This window comes from Tupaia chinensis, unplaced genomic scaffold (genome assembly GCF_000334495.1).
Source record: "Tupaia chinensis unplaced genomic scaffold, TupChi_1.0 Scaffold149502_1, whole genome shotgun sequence".
Taxonomy (NCBI): domain Eukaryota; kingdom Metazoa; phylum Chordata; class Mammalia; order Scandentia; family Tupaiidae; genus Tupaia; species Tupaia belangeri.
Window position 1 is genome coordinate 541,125 of NW_006209346.1, and position 25,997 is coordinate 567,121.

Sequence of the window (25,997 nt, forward strand, 5' to 3'; positions counted from 1 at the left end):
TGCTGCTACTTATGGACAAGCAAACTTCAGAGTTGCCCATGTCAGAAGTAGCTTAATCAAAGCCTAAAGCTTTTCTGGAGAAGAACAACCTGTTTTCCCAGAGAACTAAGTTAAGGTGTTCCTCTTAAGGCCCCCAAAGAGAATTTCAACTACATCACAAGCTCTATGTTTTTAGTCAGGCCATTCCAAAAGAAGCTGTCAAATTTGGTGAAAATATAGCCAGTTATTTAATTTTGTGTGATTTATTAGAAGACAGATATTTAAGTCTTTTCATTGTCCACATCGTAGTTGGGGCAAATTAGGGCATCCTATTTTACAATACCTGTTAATTCTTTTCTCTCTGGTTTTTGTTTGTTCGTTTTATGTAGCATCCCAACCTTTTTTTTTTTTAATCTATCTCTTTAATCCTCCTTAATCACTACAGCCATTCTTCTCTTTCCTTCTCTTATTTTTGTTTTTTTCCTTAAGATTATTTTACCTACTCCATGGGATTTGCCATGCTGCTCAGAAATAAAAGGAAGAGTGAACTGTCACTCAGAAAGGGAACCCCCAAATGACCTCAGATGAGCTATTTCATACATTTTTTCAAGTCACTGTGATTTAGACACTGTGATTTAGACACTGTGCATTAGACAAAAACTGCACACATAGGAAATCTGAGCTATGTCCTTGTCTTGTACAATGAGTTTCTATTCTCGCTGCTGCAGAAATCTCAAATCCTGGACAGCAGCTTTGCTTCTAAACACATCTAGAATGTGTTCTTTCCCGATGACCTACTAAAGGGTTAAAAAAAAAAATAGCCACATCAGAAGAACTTCACATTGCTTCACTGCAGAGGAGCTTAGTGATTTCATCGGTTTGGTTCTGTTATTTTTATTTGGTTTTCATCTTCCCATTGAATTCCTCACCCTCCTCTTCTCTATTTCCTCCTGCTGCAGTCACCTGACAGTCACTTCTCTCTGAAGTTGACACGTTGTCAGATGACTGACTGTCCAGCAGCTTTGTGTATTATTACTGTTCCTGTCTTTCTGGAAAAGATGTGCTTTGGCTCTTCAACACCAAGAGGCCTAATCATGACTGACTCGGAATGTCAACTTAATGTAGTCAAATAGCTCGAGGGAGGTAAAGAATTTCAGCAGTGAATTCCCTGAGGTTGATGACTCAAATTGACCTCCAACCACCACAATACTTTTGACGCTTCCTATGGCGTTTGAGGCAAAATTGGGGCAAGTATAGTGGGAACTAATAAGCCAAGTGTAAAGGAATTCAAGAACTCAATTTTTAAGAGCAAGCCTCAACTTTCTACACCATATGAGACAATGTCCCTAAAGGACTTTGGGTATGAAATCTATGAGAGCTATGATTATGAAGTAGTAAATCTGAAGCCACAGCAGAAAACAGGATTCACTGTGGACTGCCACCGTCAATGATGAGCTCCTACACCACTGTATTTTATTGAATCTAAGACACCTTTAATTTTCAAATGCACCTTTATTGTATAGATAACTGAAAAGAGAAAAAGCTGGCATGTGAACCAAGATGCACTGCTTTCTTAGCACATTAGTTATTAAGACTCATTCCAATTTCTTTCAGGTTAGAATGTGAAAAAGTGCACATCTTAGAATCCATGAAATACAGTAAATTCTCTTCACACTAGAAAAAACTCTCAGGATCTTTACCACATCATTTTGGAAATATTCTATTTATATTATGGGGATAGAAAAATGGTTATTTTATGTTAAAAAAAAAAAACCTCCTAGATATTTTAAGACAGAGTAACAATTGAGATAATGGAGTGCTATTGCTAATTGTAAATATCCATTTTTATTACTCATTTCTATGGGGTAACTAGGTTTTTTTCAATATTTGCAAAATCTTCCTCAGAATTCCACTAGAAATAGATATTTTTTCTTCATTATCAAATTCACTGTTAATTATATTCTGCCACTGGTAATTATCTATCTTAAATTGCATCTTTAACATCCCAGGGATCTGTAATGAATAAAAAGTAATCCTTTAAGGGCACCAAAATGCAGTTTGATGCTTCCTTTGATCCAGTACTTTGAACAAAAGTGACTTGTGTTTGGAGTGCAGTGGAACCATAGCATCTAAACCATAGCATACCCCCCCCCCAAGACTTTGTCTTTCCAGGCTGGGTGGCAATTCCAAGTTGTATAAGCTTTATATATAAAAAAAAAAGGGCAGGTAAACTGTATTAATGCCAATTATTCTAAAAAGAAAGGTAGACTTTTGAAAATAGATATTCTAGATCCCAAGAAAAGAATTCCCACATTGATTTTAGTCCTTTTTGTTTCCTTGTTATTTTGTTTAAATGTCTGTCTCCAGTGCTCCCATAAATATTATAGGAGTTGCATTCCCTTGTTTCAGCCACCAAAGACATCTGTATAATCAGAACTGTGATTGACAGGTGACATCCTAGAATCTTAAGCATTGACCAAAAAAGTAGTTCCCCTTCCTTACTTGCTAAATCTAGAAAGCAAGCTAATAGAGTATTTTCTAAGGAACACTGTCTATGATACATGTTTTCCTAATTGTATTCTATTTCTATAGCTTCTCTATGTTATAGGTAGGATTCTCCCTTACTGGTCTTTGTACAGGTTTTATTTCATTTTCTATTAAATTGTAATGGCACCATTATGACCTATAGCATTGAGCAGTTTTTTAACCCATGAAGTTAAAGTCCAGTTATCTGCATTTGTTAATTGATGAGAAGAGAGACCATGAAAAGAACAAAAACAGTTGAAGGCCTGAGTATCAATTCGTGATATTGTGACCAATTTACAAAGACATTTAGCCACAGCTGGGTACCACAGCCAAAGGTGGAATTATGATAATGCCATTCAAAATTAACAGTCCATAACTATCAAAGACAGGTGCAAGGCAAATTGAATTTGGATATTAACGAGATTAAAATGAGATCATTCATGCAGACCTCTGGATTTATATACTGTTGCTTTTTTATAGGCACACTAAAAGCATTTTCTTTCCCCATCAGGGAAGGTGCCTGCTGGGTGATCCTGTGAGCTGTCAGGGCTCTGTCAGGAGGTTCTTGTTGATAGACATATGTCTGGCCACTTGAGAATTGCATTGGCGGGAAATATACTTGCATAAGTCAATTATTAATGAGAGTGGCTTTAACAACTCCCTGAGAAAGTGGGGCAAGACTTCTTGTGAAACTGATTTCAACTGAATTCACCGATGCTAAAACCTGGCATTTTTTTTTAAACTTTTCATTTCTTCTCATAAAATCATCATGAAATAAGCACATCACATTTTTATATCCTAATCACAATCCCAGTGTCTCAAGTTTGGCTTCCTTTTTCCATCAAAACCATTCCTATGTTTCGATCGGTAAAGTGTGCTGCTCAGTTTCATTTGGGATTTGTACCTGTGTTTTCGTTTTCCATTCGTTTATGTTTCTTTGGTTCGTAGTGTCAGAAGATGATGTTTTTTATGACAAACTGCCCTCGTTTGAAAGGCGCTGTGAAACGCCTGCAGGTATGGTGCTAGCCAAGTGATCTTTAGATCTCTAGATTGTCAGAATCCAAGCCATTATCCATCTGAATGCTATCAACTTCATGGACATGCTCCTCACCTCATGAGTGTCCGAGCTCCCTCAGATGCACCCTGGATATTTATTGTTCATTGTGGAACTCATGCCACTGAAAATTTTTTTAAGTGAACACTAAAAAAAGCAGCAGGTTGCATGACAGTTTCTCAGTGAAAGGTTTGAAAAAAAAAGGTGAGATGCTATTGCTTTGTGAATTTACAAAGGAAGGAATAATTTAACTGCTCAGAATCACATGTCCAGTGACTGCTTTTTCATCTGAAAACGAAGAGAGCACCATCAATAATCTTGTTTTCTCTTTGGTACATAGGTAAAGGGTGTTTTGTGTCTGGATGCCTAAGGTGATTCCAGGGGAGGGGACGGAAGGCGTATGACGTCTTCCGCGAACTTTAAATTGATATGCAATGCTGTGGTCATTTAAACTTAAGCTAACGTTTAATACAACCTGTAACTCCACGTTTATCTTTTTGGAAACATAGAAGGGGATGACATTGAAGATGAAATGGATACGGCAATTGCTGAATGACCGTTTGCCCAAATTAGTGCAGTTAAAATATGCTGACGCCCCTGCATGGCCAGGAAGAATTCCGCTCCATGCACACACGCATCAAGTATCCAGCTACCCACAACACGTGCCCATCCCGTTAGGCCTCCATAGCTTTGCTTTGCTTTCTGTTTCCTGAACTAAAAAAAAAAAAAAAAAAAAAAAAAATTGGATTGCTGGCCTTCCCTTCCTCCTGCACGCTAATGGCATGCAGTGCCTCCACCCTTCCCCATAGTGAGATGAATGACCTGCTCTGTAACTCACATTGTGTCCTTCTCTCTCCCTCTCCTTAACCTTTCCCATCCCGCTTCAAGTCTTTGTGTGTTTTTTTTTTCCTCAACAAAAAAAAAAAAAAAAAAAAAAAAATTGGATTGCTGGCCTTCCCTTCCTCCTGCACGCTAATGGCATGCAGTGCCTCCACCCTTCCCCATAGTGAGATGAATGACCTGCTCTGTAACTCACATTGTGTCCTTCTCTCTCCCTCTCCTTAACCTTTCCCATCCCGCTTCAACTCCTGGCCATACAGAGAATGAACAGCCTTCCCTCGTTTGGTTTGACAGAGGAAAGTTTTATTTGACTTTTGAAGGTAAGTAGTACATAGCATACCAGATTCTGATGTATACTGCCTTCGCTCTTTTTTCCTCATCTGCACTTCCAAATCCCAGTTCTCATCACAAGTTCTGGTCTCACTTTCTATATAAAAATGCTATGGCTACTTAGACAATATTCCATACTAAAGAAAATGTGATGTGAATTTGATTTGCACATGATCTTTAATTATTCTATTTTTAAAGTGAAAGCCAATTTTCAGCTAATATTAGTGACTTAATTAACTCCAGTCAATTGAAAAACAAAACAAAAACAAAGTACACCTTTTTCTGGCCAAGGAACTTAACTCTGTCAACCAGGGCTCTTTCCTAACTCTTGCAAATGCAGTGTCACAAATGGAAGGACATTTTTGGTTGGTGTTGGCATTTAACTTTGCTCTGAATAATTGATATTTAGGTATGACATCCATCACTGTAAAATGTAAATGTGCATAGATCCCTGACAAGGAATACTGCATAGGAAATTAGAAAAATGGGGAAAGGAAAAAAGGAGTATTTAAATAAGTCGATCTGTACCTCCTGAAACTGATTGGAATGACAGCAATAAAATGGACAACTATGGCTGAACTTGCCGCTTCGGATGATTAAGGAAAATATATGTAAATATAATGTCAAATCTCTAACCTCCATGTTTGATAACTTGTTCTATTCTGCTTTAAGGATAAACTTTCATCTTAACAGGACAAGCATTTAATAAAGTGGCCCACATAAACTAATGGTGGGAAAAATAAAGTAATTTAACTTAACTATCTTATATGTAAGATTTATCACATAAGCGCCTGCTCGCTACCATTTGAAATGGCTAAATTTATCTACTGATTAAAAGTTGGTTGAAAAATAGGATACTCTAAAAACAAGCCTAAATTTTGAACTTGTCTTTGTGTTTTATAAGAAATTTTTTTCTTGACATGTATGTGTATTTTAATGAAGTTTTAAAAATCAGAAGAGCTGATATATCATTCATGTAATGTAGGCTTTTTTCTCTCCATGGTTAATTTTCCTTTAAGAGTGTCTTGGAGATGGGAGTCTTTAGTTCAGACAAGCGTAGCTTACAGTAGGAGCGATGGTGTGAATTCAGGTTTTTCTGATACCTTGATGCCTTGTCTTGGCATGAATAGAAAACAAGTAGAAGAACAGTCATCAGAAGAGAGTAAATTATGGGACCAGCAGTTAGCATAATGGCTATGTCACTGGACTCCCATGTAGTCGACCACGGTTCAAGTCCCGGACCCAGTGGCTTAAAAATCACACCGGGCACGTGTGCGTGTGTGCCCAAGATCCCAAGAGGAGAATGGAGGAGAAGGGATTGCGGCATAGTCATCCTCCCAGGGGGCGGGTGATTGCTTGCTTTCTGTCTCTCTGTCTCTCTCTGTCTGTCTGACAAGCACATGCGCCCTATAGCAAAAACCTCTCAAAAAAATAAATAAATAAATAAAGAGAGAGAGTAAACTAGTGTTTTCCATGGGTGTCAGCCTTCATTGCCTCAGGTCATTAATTTTGTGATAAACAAAATACAAAGTACACAAACTTGTCTCCTCCTCAATTTTCTCGTTAAATCTCTCTGTCTCTCTGTTTCTCTCTCTGTCTCTCCAGGGAGCACATGCACCCTATACTAAAAATCTCTCTTTTAAAAATTAAAAAAAAAGAAAAATGTGAGCTAAGAGAAGTCATGCTAGAAAGAGTTTTAATAGAAATGAGTTGAAATCCTTAGTATATTGGTACCTTTATCTTGGACTTTGTTCAAACTGGGAAGTAAAGGTGAGGCTTCTGAGGAACTGTGTTCTGAATAGCCACTTCATGAATGTGTGTGGCCCTATTTGTCTTCCCAGGAAATGCTTGTGTGGATAAAAGTATGTTAAAGTCCACCTCTAGAGAAGCTTTAAGAGATGCTGGATAGTAGGCCAGCAGAACAACACAAAGCTCTGTGAGGCTGACCCATATGAGAATGTCCTGGGTTCACATCCAGAGACCTCCTAGAATACCCTGGGCATGTGCATGTCTCTGATCCAGGGCTGGCTGAGGTTGACAGAAGATGAAAGCATCAGTAGCCTGTGGAGTTTGCTCTCTCTCTCTCTCAATCTCTCTCTCTCTCTCTCTCTCTCTCTCTCTCTCTCTCTTTCTCCTTGTCTCATCATTTATGCATAATTAGTTGCAGGTATTTTTAGTGCAAAAATGGAAGAAATTTTGGGGGCTGTGGTGATAGAAATGGTGACATTTTAAATTACTTTGAGAATAATGACCCCACCTAAAGTCTTATACTCCAAAAAGACTGTCATTCAACATATTTTTTTTAAGGTTTTTACCATAGGGCACATGCACTCACCAGAGGGAGACAGAGACAGCCAGTGAGAGGGGAAAGTGAGAGGTCACCCCTCAGGGACAATGGCTACACTAAAATCCCTCCTCCTCCGTTCTCCTCCTGGGACTTTGGGCATGCACATACACACGCCCAACTTGACTTTCAAGCTGTCAGATCCAGGACTGTCAGCCTGTAGGAGTCTTAACCACTACACTTAACCACTACACCACCTGCTGGCCCGTGAATAACACTTCTGGCATATTTTTCTAGGGCACTCTTATTCACCCATATTTGTTAACATCATCATTACCTTCAGTTCTTCATTCAGGGAATGTAGAAGAAAAGAAAGATTCCCATGTCAAAATATCCCCCTAAACTAAATAACCATCTGATAATTCTACCCTCTACACTCCTGATTGTTGTTGACAGCTAACCTTAGGGCATTTCCTAAAGATTCTATGTGGGTGACCCACCCAACCCACTGCCTCCAAGGCCTCTTGGCTTCTTCAGCTCTAACAACATCCTTCTGCTCTACTCAGTAACCCACAGCTCTGGCCACACCCTTCAAGTGGTTCCCACTAGTAAGTCTCATTTTGGCTATTCCATCACTAACAACTTTACTTCCTTCTCATATACCAGGAACTAGATTAAGCAATGATTCTTTCATTCAACAATCATTTTTGAGGGCCTGCTCTGTGCTAACACTGTCCTAAGCCCTCCTAGTCAGTAGTTAATAAAACAGAAAGAAGCCCTGTAACCATAATGCTAATGCAGAAGGTTAAAAATACGACAATACCACTAGCCTCATAGTACAGCAGTTAAGGGAACTGAATCTAACATGGTTAACCACTGTTTGAGACTCAGCTCCAAAAGCTTTGAAAAACATGCCAAGCACTTGTGTGTGTGTGTGTGTGTGTGTGTGTGTGTGTGTACGTGTCCAATTGTGACAGAAAGGAGGAATGGAGGCAAATGAATAGCAATGTGAGCATGCCTTATTGGGATGTGCTTTTTTTTGGAAAGGTTTTTGCTATAAGGTGTGAGCGCTCACCAGAAAGACAGAGAGACAGACAGAAAGCGAGAAATCACCCCACGGGGGGATGGCCACATTACAATCCCTTCACCTCCTCCATTCTCCTCTCAGGATCTTGGGCAAGCACGCACATGCGCCCAGCGTGAGTTTAAGCCACCGGGTCTGGGACTTAAACCGCGGTCGACTACATGGGAGTCCAGCGACATAGACATTACGTTAACTACTGGTCCCGGGATGTGCTTTCTCTCTCTGTGCTCTGGAGAGTGCATGTGCCTTCTGGCAATTAAAAGAAAGAGAGACAAAAAGAGAGAGAATAAATAAATAAAATATATAGAGAGAGTTGGAAATGAGTTCTACAGAAAAAAGTAAAATCTGTCAGAAGAATGGAACATATTGGGGGTTGCCATTTTAAATAGGGTACCTAAAAATATAAGAATTAAATAATAATAGCAAACATCTGAGCACTCGCTACATACAAAGTATTATGCTTTCCATGTATTATCTTTTTTCATCTGCACAATTCACTGATGAAGAAATTGAGATTCAGATAATATAATTTTTACAAGGTCACGCAGTCAGGGAGAGAGAGAAAGGATTTAAACTTGGGCCACTTAGCTGGAAATCACTCTGCTCTATCACCTTGACCTACTATGAAAACAAGATCTAATTCAGTCTTTGGCACAGTAAGGGCTTTTCTCTACTCTCCTAACTTCCCAGTGCTCTTAATTCTCAGGGATTATTCCTTATTTTTTACCTCACTGAGACCTCTATTCTCATGTCCTTGTGTGTGTGTGTACGTGTCCAAAATTGTGACAGAAAGGAGGAATGGAGGCAAATGAATAGCAATGTGAGCATGCCTTATTGGGATGTGCTTTTTTTTGGAAAGGTTTTTGCTATAAGGTGTGAGCGCTCACCAGAAAGACAGAGAGACAGACAGAAAGCGAGAAATCACCCCACGGGGGGATGGCCACATTACAATCCCTTCACCTCCTCCATTCTCCTCTCAGGATCTTGGGCAAGCACGCACATGCGCCCAGCGTGAGTTTAAGCCACCGGGTCTGGGACTTAAACCGCGGTCGACTACATGGGAGTCCAGCGACATAGACATTACGTTAACTACTGGTCCCGGGATGTGCTTTCTCTCTCTGTGCTCTGGAGAGTGCATGTGCCTTCTGGCAATTAAAAGAAAGAGAGACAAAAAGAGAGAGAATAAATAAATAAAATATATAGAGAGAGTTGGAAATGAGTTCTACAGAAAAAAGTAAAATCTGTCAGAAGAATGGAACATATTGGGGGTTGCCATTTTAAATAGGGTACCTAAAAATATAAGAATTAAATAATAATAGCAAACATCTGAGCACTCGCTACATACAAAGTATTATGCTTTCCATGTATTATCTTTTTTCATCTGCACAATTCACTGATGAAGAAATTGAGATTCAGATAATATAATTTTTACAAGGTCACGCAGTCAGGGAGAGAGAGAAAGGATTTAAACTTGGGCCACTTAGCTGGAAATCACTCTGCTCTATCACCTTGACCTACTATGAAAACAAGATCTAATTCAGTCTTTGGCACAGTAAGGGCTTTTCTCTACTCTCCTAACTTCCCAGTGCTCTTAATTCTCAGGGATTATTCCTTATTTTTTACCTCACTGAGACCTCTATTCTCATGTCCTTTTTATTCTCACTCAGTCCAATAGCCCAGGCCTATAATCAGGCTTTCTTTTATTCAAATTAATCCCCAGGTAGAAACAAAAAAATATGTTTCTGGAAGGGAAATTATGTAGTCTCTGTGAAAAGCTTTGCTCTTGGACTCTTTAAATGTCTGACCTTCCTACACATGTTATTAAATATCCTTACTTAGTCATTGATAAGCCACAATCATAGGCATACACACTCAACTTTCCTTGCTCTGACATAGTAAGAAAGTCCTAGAAGATATGAAAAGGTCAAATTTTTCAAGTGTAGCCACATGGATGTAATTCATTCATTTCTAAATCATTAAAGAAAGAAAAATTAGAAGGTGTAACTAACTTTGAGCAAAAGAAACTCCATTGCCAAATTTGCAGTATTTTTCAAATGGAAAGTGTTCGCTTATTATACCTATCCCACTAAAGACCCTTTTCAATTAATAACATAGTAAAGTAATTGAGTTCGTACTCTGTAAATCACAGTGTTAAGTACAACCAGGTTGGGAAAACAAAATAGAAATATAAAAACAGTGATACAAGACTGTCTTCATTAAAAATATTAAAATCACATTCCTTAGGTGTTCTGAATTTTTTATGTCTACTGTATTGTAAATATGAAATGCAAAATCCTTTATATTAAAATAGCTGAAGGTCACAGGAAGTTCTTTTTTTAAAAAATAGGCTAAACCTGTTAAGAAGATTAAAGTGGTTCTGAACCTGGAAAATATTCTCCCAGGCAAATATGCTGAGAGTTTTAGTATTCACTTTGATTCTTAATAATAAGTTAGTTATCTAGTTTTATAAATCTCTGAGATTGATCAACATGCTGATATTTCACTTAGTTTCCTTCTTTTTAAGGCAGTTGCCTTGTCTCACTGATGTTTAGTGTACAACTGTCAGGCTGGTGATAAAATAAAAATCCGGCAAAGTGTTCCCTGTTTCTAACCTGATGTTAAGCCAAATTTTGTGAATAGCCTTAGACTAAATCAATGTTCAGAATTCTATACAGTTTAATATTTATAAACAAAACTTAAAAGTAGGAGGTAGCTTCTATCCCAAATCTCAGTTAGTGAAAATATCATTTTGTTTGGATTCAACATATTTGGGGAGCTGCTGCTGATGCATTATCACTGATGAGGCCTTACAATGGACCACCTACAAGTTCATGTAATCCTCATAGTGGCTATAAAAAGTGGGTACTATTGGGACTAGCAGATGACATAATGGTTATGTCACTGGACTCCCACATAGTTGACCATCGTTAAAGTCCCAGACCCGGTGGCTTAAAACTCACACTGGACACATGTGCATGTGTGCCCAAGATCCTGAGAAATGAATAGAGAAGAGATTGTGGTGTGGCCATCCCCCCTAGGTGATGATTTCTCACTATCTGTCTCTCTGTTTTTCCAGCAAGTACACAAGCCCTATAGCAAAAATCTCTCCAAGAAAGAAAAAAAAAGTAGGTAGTATTATTATTCACATTTTACACATAAATAAACAGAGCGAGGCCCTGAGAATTTAGGTTACTTTTCCAAGATAACACAGATAGTGGGTAAATTGATTCAGGAGCAAATAGCATTAAGTTGTAAAACAGATATTCCTAACCACTACAATTTGTTAAGTCTTGACTGTGCAGTCAATAATTGTAATTTTTGAGCATTTAATGTCTTTGAGTCCCTGTTTTATCATTCTGTTTTGTTCATGAAACAGAGCACATGCACACACACTAGAGAGAGAGGAGGAGAACCCTCCAAGGTATCTTATCATGCCACAGTCTCCTTTCACCAGCCCTCTAGCTATTCAGATTTTCAGTTTACATGCATGTGCCTAGAACATTTCTAGGCTGACCTGGGGATCCAACCCAAGGTCAGTCAGCCACGTGGCTTCCGGCACTATAGTTCAGTTTGCTGTTGACTGCAGCATGAGGCTGGGCCATGTTCATCATTGTTAAATGTGGAAGGTATAATACCCACCTAATAGGATAATTGGGAAAAACTCAAATCAAATAAGACAGCTATTTTTATTAACATAGAGAATATGAAATATTTTTAGTATTCATACTTTAAAATTGCATTCAAACTGAATAAGTAAAATTAAGGAAAGAGATTAAAGAGATGCTGTGTGCAGGATGCATTTTGTTTCCTATTTCTTACATTTTTCTAGTCTCTAAAGTGACCTTTTAGTTCCCCATGGATGACCAAGCCCAGGAGCTTCTTGTATCTCTATCAGACTTGCTAATGGAATATTTTCTTCCTCTTATGGTCATGATGTTCTCAAATATACTGTTGTTTCTGAATATGTTTCTCAGAAGAATTGAACAAAATCTAGTAAGTTTAAAATATGTAAAGGTTGGACAGCCTGTACTTTGCTCAGAATTGCAGGCTTTGACTCCACAGAGAGGAAGAGATGAGCCCTGAGTCTATATCCACACTTGCCTAGGTGCCAAAGTATATTATAGGATGAGATTTTTTCATCTGATTAGAGTAACCAAGTGGAGAGTTAACAAGAACAGCACAAAACATCAAGCCCTGAAAAGAAGCGTTGCTATGTGTAAACAGTTTTAAAACTGAAGCATAAGTTAAACAGTTCCTTAGGGCAGGACAAGGAAAATAGGGTCAACAGAAACGTTTTTAAATATTCACTCATTTAATTCTTCATTCAGTGGTTCATAAGCATCCCTGAACTCTTCTTGGCTATAAGAACCTAGTAAGAACTATGGGGTAAAATGACATGGCTTATACCTTCCCAGAATCCACAAGAAATGCAAGAGATCAGTATGGCCTATAAGAGTCATATTGTAGTAAATGCCATAATACGATTGTAAAAACATTCTAGAGAAGTATAAAAAGATAGGTTTTAACTGGGAAAACTCTCTGATAACTTCTTGTAAGAAAACAGACTTGAGTTAACGACCAATACTAAAGAAGAAGGAGGACTTCTAAAAGTTAAGAATGTTTTCATTTGAACGAATAACTAGCAAATGTATTAGAAGGAAGTAATATCTAGGTGGTATTCAGGAATGATAAACACTGAATGAGGTGAGAGGTGTTTTAAAAGATGATCCCAAAAGGAAGTAGAGATCCTATTCTAAAGAGCTTCAAATACTGAAAGAAGGAAAGTGCATTGCAATGACACACAAGGTAGAATATGGAATTTTTTTTTTGAAGACAGGAAGTGATATGATCACCTTTGCTCTGCAGGATTTGAGTCAGGAAGAATGTGGGGATTCACTGAAGCAGTTCAGGAGAAGTAGTCAGGGGCAGGCTTGTATCATTTTCAGGGAGAGATTTGGAAAACATCACTGACATAAAAACATTTGACATCCGCAGACTGTGGAAAGGAGTGAAAGCTGACTCCAGAGTTTCCATCCCGAGACCCAGCAAGAAGGGCGCTATTATTAGTCAGAAGAAAGGAGTCTACAAGAGCAGTAGATTGGGTTAGGAAGAATGAATTGCTTTGGATACCTCTCAGGTTCGAGTTCTTACACATCATCCATGTAGTGCATCCAAGAGTAAATGGACTGTGGGTATTTGGGAGTAGGCTGCTTAGAGTTGAGGGCTGAATCCATAGAAGTGAGGGTTTAACTTTGGGATGTGCCTGTGTTCAAGATCCATATTGGAAAAAGAACACATTGTAACTTAGAACTCACTTTATTCTACTCTAAATAGCCACACAAATATAGTGATGCATGCATTTTTTAGAATTATTTATTTAGTTTCATTATTATTATTATATTTTAAAATTTTCTATAGAGCACATGCACTCATCAGAGAGAAAGAAAGTGAGAAAGCAAGAAAGCAAGCCATCAGGTCTGGCATTCAAACCACAGTCAGCCATGTGGGAGTCCAGCACTTCAACCACCATGCCTCCTGCTGGCCCTAGTGATTAATTTTAAATACATGATATTCAATGGCTATCTACTTGTACAGGAATTCAAAAAGTTGTGGCATTAAAGTATTATTCTTGTGCAAAAAAAAAAAAAACCCTGAAATTCATGAATAATTTTCTCATGATACATATTGTCCACGAACTTCCTAAAGACACTCTGTATTAATGAACTAGATATTGTGCGGAACTGTTGTCTCTTAATTGTTCATATCCAAGCCTAACTGGAAAACCAGTAGCACTCTAAGTATGACACCCAGAGCATAAGATAGGAAAATTACAGACGTCATGCCTAGGAAAAAATACCAGCTTTGAGATGGCTATTATTGCAAATACATGTTAGTATGGAGATATTCTGCTGCTTCTGTCCTCATCAGAGAGAAAGAAAGTGAGAAAGCAAGAAAGCAAGCCATCAGGTCTGGCATTCAAACCACAGTCAGCCATGTGGGAGTCCAGCACTTCAACCACCATGCCTCCTGCTGGCCCTAGTGATTAATTTTAAATACATGATATTCAATGGCTATCTACTTGTACAGGAATTCAAAAAGTTGTGGCATTAAAGTATTATTCTTGTGCAAAAAAAAAAAAAACCCTGAAATTCATGAATAATTTTCTCATGATACATATTGTCCACGAACTTCCTAAAGACACTCTGTATTAATGAACTAGATATTGTGCGGAACTGTTGTCTCTTAATTGTTCATATCCAAGCCTAACTGGAAAACCAGTAGCACTCTAAGTATGACACCCAGAGCATAAGATAGGAAAATTACAGACGTCATGCCTAGGAAAAAATACCAGCTTTGAGATGGCTATTATTGCAAATACATGTTAGTATGGAGATATTCTGCTGCTTCTGTCCAGCAAAGCTTTAGTCTTCTTGGGTATTTGCACTCCTCAGCTATTGTGTAATCTTCTCTTCTCTCTCCTTTTTCTTTCTGACACAAACACATAAACCATTGAAACGCAAGGAATTGTTAATATTTGTTATATACATCAAATAGCAATGAAATGACTTACATCCTCTTTAAAAATAAATGAGTAACAAACTTTGTATTTCTTTGCTTATAAATAGAAAAACAATGTTTTTCACAGAGTATGTTTCTTTTTTCATGTGGTAGGAGCTCTTGAGAAAAACATTCATTTCCTCCCTTCTCCCATCATATCTTACATATGTATCTCATGTTCAAGGAAAGGAATTAGTTGTCCTATTAATGATGTTGCAGAACTTATTTTTTTATGGTAGCTTCAACATGCATATGCCTAGATGTACATACAGTTAACATTCTGTAACAGGAATCAAGATTGTCTTTATGTTTCTCTGTATGTGTACAAAAATAATTCAGAGGGGTATACAGCAAAATGCTAAGTTTGTCCATGCTTACTAACTGCAATATCTACTAGTAAAAATAATGAACAAATGTGTAGAGTAAGGTTTTGAGAAGATGGCTACCAGGACAGATGTTATTCATGGCTATATTCGTTCAGTAAACTGATGCATGATGAGTGCTTGCTACGTGTGTGGTACCAGGAAAAGTATTGGACTTACAGCAGTGAGCCAGACAGACATGCCCCGATCTTTGTAGGACACAGATGCCAGACATGAAGCTGTAGATGCAATACAGAATATTACCATTACGGAGACAGGATACTTTGGAGGTACCCATCAGGGAAACTTCTCTGACCTTGGAAGAAATGAGAGTGACATTTAAACCTACATAAAGTCCGCTTTGAAGCAATAAAAAACGTTGCTGCATTAGAGCTCTAATATAAAAATCTTACATAATATGTAATTGTTAACCTCAAGGTATATTTGGTATTATCCTAGATATTAGAACATGTGCACACACGTGTAAATATCTGTAGATAAAAAGAGAAAAATATATGGAATATATATTTTATGTATCAGAGAGACTGAAAAGGGAAGAGAAATGTGTGTGTGTGTGTGTGTGTGTATTCGTGGGCTCTGAAATAAGCCTTCTGGGTCTGAGTTACAGCCTCAACAGAATGTATGACTTTAGGCAAGTTAGTTATCCTCAAATCCTAGTTTCTTCCTCTGGAAATTGGAATACTGACACCTATTTCTTTTTTTTTGGAGAGATTTTTGCTATAGGGCGCATGTCTCTGACATAGAGACAGAAAGCAAGAAATCACCCCCCAGGGGGGATGGTCACGCCACAATCCCTTCTCCTCCATTCTCCTCCCGGGATCTTGGGCACGCACGCACACGCGCCCGGTGTGAGTTTTAAGCCACCGGGTCTGGGATGCGAACCGCAGTGGACTACGTGGGAGTCCAGCGACATAGCCATTACACTAACTGCTGGTTCCCAATGACACCTATTTCTTAGAGTTGTGGTCAAGATTAAAGTCAAGCACTGAGTATGTGCATGTAAAGCATTCAATAAATATTGGGTTGTCAGAAAAGACATGATGCCTTTTTGCTGAAAACCCAATATTAGCTATTACTACTATTGTCTAACACCCCACACCCCTTACTTGTAACATGGCTATGTTTTTAGCTATTGCCTGCTTTAGAGAAGAGTTGTAGCATTTTCGTCCTCTTCCACATAAAACATCTGACAGCCTGACCTGCTTTGAGTTGCTACATGGCTTCCCTCCTTGTTAGCAGGGACAACGAGCAATCTTTCCTCTGTTGCTTATGGAGCAAGAGAATGATTTGGAAGCATAATGCCACCTCCCTGCTGTATACCCCCTGCCTCTACCAGAGCCTGTCATTAGAGATGACTTGTTGAGACTAATGATCTGCCTGGCAGTCTACTCCTCAGGGTTCTGTGTTAATGCTAATGGGCAATGGGAAAAAAAAAATCTGTTACCATCTCTTTTATTAATGGATTTGTAAATCATGGCATTTCAGCAGATATGACAGGTAATTTCAAACTTCCTGAGAAAGCCAAGAATCCCCAGGGGGAACTACTTTCACTTTTGAATGGTTCTGGGCCTTTGTCATGCAGTGACTGTCTAATGACCTCAATAACTTTTGCTCTTATTATGTGTCTTCTATGTGTTTTCTAAGAAGAGCTTCCACAAATTTAGGTGCCTTCTTCCCTACAAAATATTCTTTTTATGAATCTCAACTACCCCAGAGAGGAGAGCTGACATAAATAAATGAAAAAAGTATATGAATGATTCAAAGAGATAATGTCAAGACTCAGGAGAATCTCCCATTTCTAAGCACTTTTATGTGTTTGGAATGGAGATCCTTAGTCAACTCCACATACACCCCAAACATATTTTCTTTCTTTCTTTCTTTCTTTCTTTCTTTTTTTTTTTTTTTTTTTTTTTTTTTTTTTTTGAGAGGTTTTCGCTATAAGGCGCGTGCGCTCGCCAGGAAGACAGAGAGAGACAGAGAGACAGAAAGCAAGAAATCACCCCCCAGAGGGGGTGGTCACGCCACAATCCCTTCTCCTACATTCTCCTCTCAGGATCTTGGGCACTCATGTACACGTGCCCAGCGTGAGTTTTAAGCCACCAGGTCCGGGACGTGAACCGCGGTCGACTACATGGGAGTCCAGCGACATAGCCATTACGCTAACTGCTGGTTCCCACCCCAAACATATTTTAGGCAGTTGCTTGAGAAAGGACTTTGCAAACTATAATGTACTAGACAAACATAATGGTTTCCTAAAATACAAATTAACATCAATGAATACTTAATATGAACTGAGAATTTTACATTAATTGCTTTATTTGTTAAATCAAAGATTGATTTAGAGCCACTAAGTTAAGGCACTAAGACAAACTGCAAATAGACAGTGGCGAAGTGGTAAAAGACAACACTCTGCAAGACTGACCCACATGGGAAGGTTCCCAGTTCAAGTCCTTGATATGCCAGTATACACATGACCATGATCTAAGTCTGACTGAGGCTGAGGTTGGATTGCAGCATTGGGACCTTGTTGGGGTGTCATCTCTCTGTCCCTCTCACTTATTGAATAAATAAATAAAAACAAAAAGATAACTCATCCCTCTTAAAATTGTAACCCTATTGTGTTTTCAACTAATTTGCACCGTATGTGTGGTTATCATTTCTCCAAGGGCACATGCTAGCAGCAGACAGGAGATCTGTGGTCTGGCTCCCCTATTCTACAGGTTCTGCTTCACTGAGTCACCAGGACACAAGTGAACATGGTCTCACTTCCTCTTGGCACACATTCACACAGGTGGGGTGTGCTTTTTATGATTGTGTTTCTTAGTTTTACTTTCAGGGTAATTACAGCATGACTTCCCCTAAGGTCTGATTTAAAAGCTTGAAATATGCCTCTAAGAAAACACAAAAGATTACTCTGAAGAAATGTCACAAGGGAGCAGGGGCATATTAATTTCCAAACATGTTTTGGTGGAATTGCAACTGTCACTGTGGAGGAAGAGTCCAGGAAGAGGAAGAATAAGTTATTTAATGTTGGTTACTCTTATCTTAGATTTTACCTTTTTTTTGAACATTACTTACAGCCCCATTCCCCTTGAAACACGCAGCTCAAATTGCAGACTTTCAGGCAGTTAGACGAGGGCAGACAGCATTCTTCTTGCTTCTCCATTCATAGATATCAGCCTCCTCTTGAGAATAACCTTCAACACTACTCAAACTCTCCAGCATCCACTCTTTAACTCTAAGAAACCATTCAAGAAATAAAGGAAGGATAAATATGGGGACATCAATGTTATCCCAAAATAATTTCCAATGTCTACTTAAAATATTTTGCCACAATATCAAAAGTAATGCATACATATTACATAAAACTTGGAAAACCAGAGAAGTATAAATAAAATTGTCTATACTTGAATAATTGATAACCACTGTTATTATTATTTCAGTTCTAAGTTTTTCATGTGAATGTGACTCTATGTGTGTTCATGTGTTTATATAGTCTATATTATCATACAGTATATAATTATAAATTCTTCTATTTTAACATGTGATAATATATATCCCCTTGCTGTCACAAAGTATTTGAAAATCGCTCGTAATTTGCTTTATTCTGACCATAATTGTTTTCCTTCTGTGTGTGTATGTATGGCTGTGGTGTTCTGAACAGACTTTCACTTGTCGTGGTCCTCCTGCTTGCTGCCTTCTGAGTAGCCGAGATCACAGGCACCGGCCACTGCCCCCGGCCTTTTGAATCCAGCCCCCCATGTGGCTTCAGCCAGCCAAGCAGCAGGGTCTCAGCCCCATGCACTGCAACAGCAGGACCTGATTATAAGACCAATTTAAGCAAAATACCTTTAAAAGCTAAATGTGGGGGCCAGTAGGAGGCATAGTGGTTAAGGCACTGGACCCACTTGGCCAACTGCAGTTTAAGCCCTGGTCATGGTGGCTTGAAAATCATTCCGTTTGTGTGTGTGTGTGTGTGTGTGTGTGTGTGTGTGTGTGTGTGTTCCTAAAATCCTGATAGAAGAATAGACGAGAAGAGATTGTGGGATGGCCATGCCCCCTGAGGGGCTATTTCTCACTTTCTCCTCTCCTCTCCCCTCCCCTCTCCTCTCCTCTCCTCTCCTCTTCTCTCTCTCTCTCTCTCTCCTCTCTCTCTCCCCTCTCTCTCCCCCCCTCTCTCTCTATCTCTCTCTCTCTCTCTCCTCTCTCTCCTCTCTCTCCTCTCTCTCCAGCAAGTGCACGAGCCTTGTGGCAAACAACAACAACAACAAAATCTCATTGTGGAAAAGAGTAAATAAAAGAGTAATATCCCCCAAAATCACACTCTTTAGAAATTAATGGAAATAACATTTTTAATGTTTTGGTGAAAATTCCTAAAGAAAAGGCTCTGTATACACACATACACATACACGTGCGCACACACACACACACAAATATATGTGTTGCATTTACTCAATCCCAAGAAACCATTTGTTGAAATATGCTCCACTGGTTTAACAAGTTTTCAGATGAAAAATTATCTGTAAACATGGAAAAGCATTTTTTTACGACAACAATAAAGTACAAACCACTAGCTTCAGTAAAACCGTCAGAAACTGAATCTAAATCTATTTCATTATTTAGAATCTACAGGTACATCTGAATTCGTTCTGGCCATCGGTAGTTGTGGTCGATATTACAGTGGCTTGGTGCTTTTTACTCCACATGCTAATAATCTCAACCCCTTTTTGTTATTTTGTGTTGGTTTAATTTTATAACGCATCAAAAATTCCAAAATTTTGTCATCTTTAGTTTTTCAGAGTTTATTTAGAAATTGCCACAAAGGAAACAACTTTCTTGAAAGTCAGCTGAGAATTTTTGACAGACGTATTTTTTTGTTCTGTTTTGTTTTGTTTTGTTTTTGCTAGAGAGCATGTGCCCTCACCGGAGAGAGACAGAAGAGAAAGCATCTCTCATGAGGAATGGTCACACCAAAATCCTTTTTCTTCCATCTCCTTCTTTTCAGAGTTTTGGGCATGTAAACATACATGCCTTATGTATTTCTCAAGCCTCCAGGTCTGGGATTTGAACTGCGGGATTGGCCATGTGGGATCCAGCTGCCTTAACCATCAGGCCACAGCTGGCCCCAGGTATAGTTGTATCTGAATACTCTTTTACAATGAATAAGTCAGTCATAAGCTACTTTCCCATCTTTCCAAACTCTGTGGTTTAGGTACTAACGAATATGGCAGGGACCAACAGTTAGCATAATGGCTATGTCGCTGGACTACCACGTAGTCGACCGCGGTTCGCATCCCGGACCCAGTGGCTTAGAACTCACGCCGGGCACGTGTGCATGCGTGCCCAAGATCCCAAGAGGAGAATGGAGGGGAAGGGATTGTGGCATGACCATCCCCCTGCGGGGTGATGTCTCGCTTTCTGTCTCTCTGTCTGGTGAGCGCACGCGCCCTGTAGCAAAAAAAGAATATGGCAGTTATACAAGCCTGTTATTTAACAGTTAATCTGTGCACAATAACTTTTCACTTTATTATCACATCTTTTTAAAGACATTGTAAGAGGAACTAAAGGTCCAAATGCAAGTTAAAAATTCAGTTATACGAAGGACTATCAGGTTGATGCACTCCAGTGAGAAAACTCTGAGATGAGTTGATAGCTCCTACTTGTGGTTATTGTGGTTATATTCTGGTAGGTGCAGACAAAGACAACCTGCTCTTAGTAGCTGCCAGCTTTCTTTTGACGTTGATTGCAAGATGCATATCAATTTCGGGACCATTAAAGTGTTTGCAAAAAGTATATTTCTTATAATCTAGAAAATATATTATGTACCTTTTATACAAATTGCTCCGTAACCTTCAGTCCACAATAGCCATTTAAATATACTATATATAGTATGAGTATGTGCATATATAGATATATAAATACTTACACATCTATATAATCATTGTAATGATTCCATGGCATTATAGTATAGTCATGTACTTACCCTTTTTATTTAAAGAATTATTTATTTAACTTTATTTGATTCCATCTATTTTTCAACTTGACCAGAGAGAGAAAGAGAAAGGGAAAGTGAGAAAGCAAGCCACCAGGTCCAGGACTCGAACTGTGGTCAGCCATGTGGGAGTCTAGTGCCTCAACCACCATGCCACCTGGCCCCTGTACTTACTCAAAAAAAAACAAAAAACAAAAAACAAAAAAACCTTCGACCAGAGGGCGTATGCACTCTCTGGAAAGAAAAGGAGAGAGAGAGAGAGTGAGTGAAAAAGGACCTCCCCCCTTGGGAGATGAGGACACTGCAATCCCTTCTCCTCCATCTTTCTCTCCTTCTTGAATTTTAGACACATGCACACATAGACACCAAGTGTGTTTTTCAACCCACTAGTCACAGACTCAATTGCACTATGTGGGATTGGCCATGTGGGATCCAGCCACTTTAACCACCACACTACAGGCTGGCCCCATGTACTTACATTTTATTAATGTATACTTAAGAAATTTATTTTCCTAATATGTAAAATGGTGCAATGAGCAGCCTTGAACATATGTATGTATTTATTTGAATGTGTCTTACAGATAAATTGGTATAAATGGAATCACTGTGTTAAAGGGTATACACATTTCAAATATTACTTATATTACTTGCCAAACATCCTTCCAAAAAGTTCATTCCAGCATCATTTTTTTTTTTTCTGAGAGGTTTTTGCCATAGGGCATGAGTGGTCACCAGAGAGACAGAAAGCAAGAAATCTCCCTGCAGGGGGGATGGCCACACCGCAATCCCTTCCCCTCCATTCTCTTCTCGGGATCTTGGGTATGCACACACACGTGCCGGCATGAGTTTAAGCCACTGGATCCAGGATTCGAACCGCGTTTGACCACATGGAAGTCCAGCAACATAGCCATTACGCTAACTGCTGGTCCCATTTTTCAGCTTTTTTTTTTTTTTTTTCAGCATCATGGAATGTTCTTAACACAGTTATGTCAGTATTTTTCACTTTTTTCAGTCTAATAGGTAAAGAGTAATATATGATTATTAAGTCCATGTTTTAGTTATTGAAAACCTTAATACCTACATAATTCATTCTATCACTAATCATAATTTATTTTACATGCTTCAATGATTAGGCATTTAATAATAAATTGTCTCAACTTTTCTAACATTCATTGAACATCTTTACACATGATTCTTTGACCTTAAGATATTTGCTTAGAGGGCCAGCAGATAGCATGGGGGGTTAACGTGGCTGGATCCCATGGCCGACATTGGGGTTCAAATCCTGGACCTGGCAGCATGAAAAATCACACCAGGCACATGTGTATGTGTGCCCAAAATCTTGAGAAGAAATTGGAAGATAAAGGATTGTGGCATGACCATCCCCACCCCCAGGTGTGATTTCTCACTTCCTCTCTCTGTCTCTCCAGCAAGTGCACAAAGCAAACTTTAAAAAAAAAAGATATTTGCTTAGAATTGATTCTTATATTTTAAATAATAAGCTAAAATTATAGAACTTTAAAGTCTTATTGTATATCTTGTCAAATAACTTTCTAGAAAAATTACACAATTTTTTACTTTCACCAACATTATAGGAAAATGCCTAATTCATTCTATTCCCACAAGCATGTACGATTAGTTTTTTCAGGTCTTAACATTAAAAAATGCTTTTTTCTTATTGCATTTATTTGAACACTGATAGTTTTCATAATTTTAAGTCATTTATTATTCTTCAGTGAGTATTTTAATCCTTTTCTAAAAGTCTTAATGTTTCCCACTTGAGGAAGACCCTGATGGATTGATAATGGGCCAGTATGTCAACCCAAGGTAGTACTTTCAGGTAGCCATTGTTTCTCTGAAACTACACAGCAAACTTTGCACAGCAAAACACACTCCACCTGCCCAATGTACTTGGACATCTTTTCCAGAACCTTTCATTCTCTCCACCTTACAACGAACTCCTCGAGCCTTCTCTCAGAGCGCCTAGATGTGTGTTATTGTCTACCTACCACGGTGTTTCAGCCTGGCTCCTACTTGAGGTGAAGCCCAACCAGGCCCTCTCTACTTTAAATTACTCTTGATATTATTACTCATATTCACATCTTTTGTGCTAAAGCTCAAGGACTACCTAAGTGGTTCAGGGGAAGACACCTCTCCTAGCTTGACCTGGCCCAGGATCCTCCCTTTCCTCTACTCTATTCTTACTAAATTGTGTATCCAAAGATCTTCATTAGACCTAGATAATCATGGCATCATAGATATTATTCATTCAGTGTACGTTAGAAGAAAGAAAGAACTACTACCCCTTAATAAATCCAATGCCTCGGGACCAGCAGGTGGCGTGGTGGTTAAGGTGCTGGACACTCCCACATGGCTGACCAGGGTTCCAGTCCTGAATCTGGTGGCTTGCTTTCTCACTTTCTCTCTCTCTCACTCTCACCCTCTGTCTCTCTCTGGTCAAAATAAAAAATAAATAAATAAATAAATAAACAAACAAACAAATGAATAAAATAAATAATTGTTTTTTAAAAATAATAAAAAAATAAAACCAATGCCTCTAGCTATTCAGGAGGCTGAGGCACAAGGATCATGAGTTTGAGGCCAGCCTACGCAATAGAGTAAGACCCTGTCTCTAAAACAAAACAAAACAACAACAACAACAAAATAAAATAATAAAAATGGCTTACATTCTATCCCCAAGAGAGTTGGTGTGTTGTACAGGAACGTCACATCCTCAGACCTTTGCACTTAGAAATTACTGCTTCTCAAACTTTTTCATTATATCCATTCCTTTGCCCAAGGATTTGTTTTCAGACATTTATTTTTCCCTTATTTTCTCCTTGAGTAGAATTTTAACATCACAGGTGCACTGTATATCTGGCTAAGTACTAAATGTGTATCTATGTGCTTTATGAATTTAACAAAGTACAATTTCTTTCACCTTCTCCAAAGAACCAATTTTCACCCCTTCTAGAGTAAGACTGCCTTGTTGAGAATGCATGACAGACATGCAGCTTGATTTCAGAGCAAAGTTTGCTGCCACTTATGGGTGAACCTCATAACACAGAAAAGGATTTAGGAATACAGCTAAAGAAAGGCCCAGCCATGGTGGCTCACACTGCTAAGGCACTGTGTTCCACTGTCTGGCACCCCATAGTAGGCTCAGGTTTAATTTCTAATCCAACCTGAAGGCTTGGCTTCATGGTACGCACCTGCAGTCCCAGCAATTCAGGAAGCTTGAGGCAGAAGGATCACCAGCTTGATGCTGGCCTGGGCAACATAGCGAGAACAAGTGTAATATAAACTGAATGTGACGGCTTGCAACTGTAGTCCCAGCTGGGAAGCTGAAACAGAAGGACAGCAACATGGTGAGACCTTGCCTTTAGAAAAAGAAAAAATAAGAATGCAATTGAAGTTAGATCAGGTTTTAATCACAGCTCCTCTACTTACTGTAGAGCAAGTTACCTTGACCACTCATCTGATTGCACTAAGCTGCAATTTCCTCAGTGATAAAAGTATACTTAAGGCATGTGTCTCAAAGAGATGTTTTGTGATCAGAAGACACGATGCATGTAATATATTCAGCACAGTAGTCACTACAGAAGTGCTTGACATAAATTACTCTTGATATTATTACTCATATTTTTGATGGTATCTTGCTATAGCCAACTCAGTTTCAGCACTATCTTTAGGAAATTGTTTAGGCTCTGGGTGTATGAGGTCTCATATTAAGGAAAAAAAAAAAAACACTAAGTCCTGGGAACCAGCAGTTAGCGTAATGGCTATGTCGCTGGACTCCCACGTAGTCGACCGCAGTTCACGTCCCGGACCCGGTGGCTTAAAACTCACGCCGGGCGCGTGTGCATGCGTGCCCAAGATCCCGAGAGGAGAATGGAGGAGAAGGGATTGCGGCGTGACCATCCCCCCTGGGGGGTGATTTCTCGTTTTCTGTCTCTATGTCTCTCTCTGTCTGGCGAGCGCACGCGCCCTACAGTGAAAATCTCTCCAAAAAAAAAAAAAAACACTAAGTCCTCATACTAACTGAAGAAATCAATTTGAGCAAGCGTAAACTCACTTTTTTAAATTTTTAAAAAAGGAAATGGACCTTTAAAACGGACCTTTTGTCTATTTTTCAGCAATCGTCCTTGTGTTGATTATGCTTATTCTGGCTTTGATAATGAAAGCAAAGTATCGTTTTTCCATTTTCAGAGTCAAACATTTTAGAAAGTTAATTAAACTGGAATTCGTTTTGGATGACAGTTTGAGAAGTCTAAGCAAATATCCCGTTTGAAAAAAAATCTCTGTAAAATATGAGCCCCAAATCAGCTGATCATATGTTTCTGGACTGAGCAGAATTTGAAAAGCAAAAATATGTGGGCATATGAAATAGCTACCAGGATTTGAGTGCAGGGACTTATAAAGAAGATTAAAATAACTAATCCTACTTACATACTTGAAATTCAATATCCTTCCTCAATTCTGCTCTCTGATAACTGACTCTCTGGAGTCCACCTTTCTCATTCTCATGAAGGAAAAACACCTAAGATGCTGAAAAGTTTGTAGCAGGTATATCTCACTCAGTGGTACTATGGACAAGAATGAGGTCTCTGGGGCTTGGTATATGGAAAAGCATAGAGTCAGATGGTTCGAGATTTGAATCCTGACTCCACCACCAAGTAGCTGTGAGAAAGTGGGCAAATAACTATCTTCTCTGAGACTCAGTGCCTTGACCTGTATTATGTAGTCATGCGTAATCAGGCATGTGATTGTAGTGTTGCTGGAACAACTCATTCTGTGTAAACAAACAAAAGCAGTGTCTTGCTCATGGCAGATACGCAGTAATGCGGCTTCTCCTCTCTTGAGGTTTGCCCTTTCTCTTTCTTTACCCACATCCAGAAGACATGAAAAACCAAAGTAACAGTTACAGAAACATCTTGACTTTTTTAAACCTCAGTTTTATTAACTGT

General features: G+C 38.8%; 1 protein-coding gene across 13 annotated transcripts in view; it reads left to right on the forward strand.

The window, feature by feature from the left end:
* Nucleotides 1-25,997, forward strand: part of SGIP1 (SH3GL interacting endocytic adaptor 1) — a 220,262-nt gene that overhangs the window by 165,163 nt on the left and 29,102 nt on the right. For 5 of the 13 annotated variants that reach the window (XM_014585341.2, XM_006171378.3, XM_006171385.3 and 2 more), the window contains one exon: nucleotides 4,660-4,719. The exons of 3 other annotated variants lie outside the window; for them this stretch is intronic. In XM_014585341.2, coding sequence (XP_014440827.1) covers nucleotides 4,660-4,719 — 60 coding nt within the window. Of the gene's footprint in view, nucleotides 1-3,453; nucleotides 3,520-4,659; nucleotides 4,720-25,997 lie in introns of all 13 variants that reach the window. 5 more of the 13 variants (XM_006171377.3, XM_006171379.3, XM_006171380.3 and 2 more) reach the window with 1 other exon arrangement.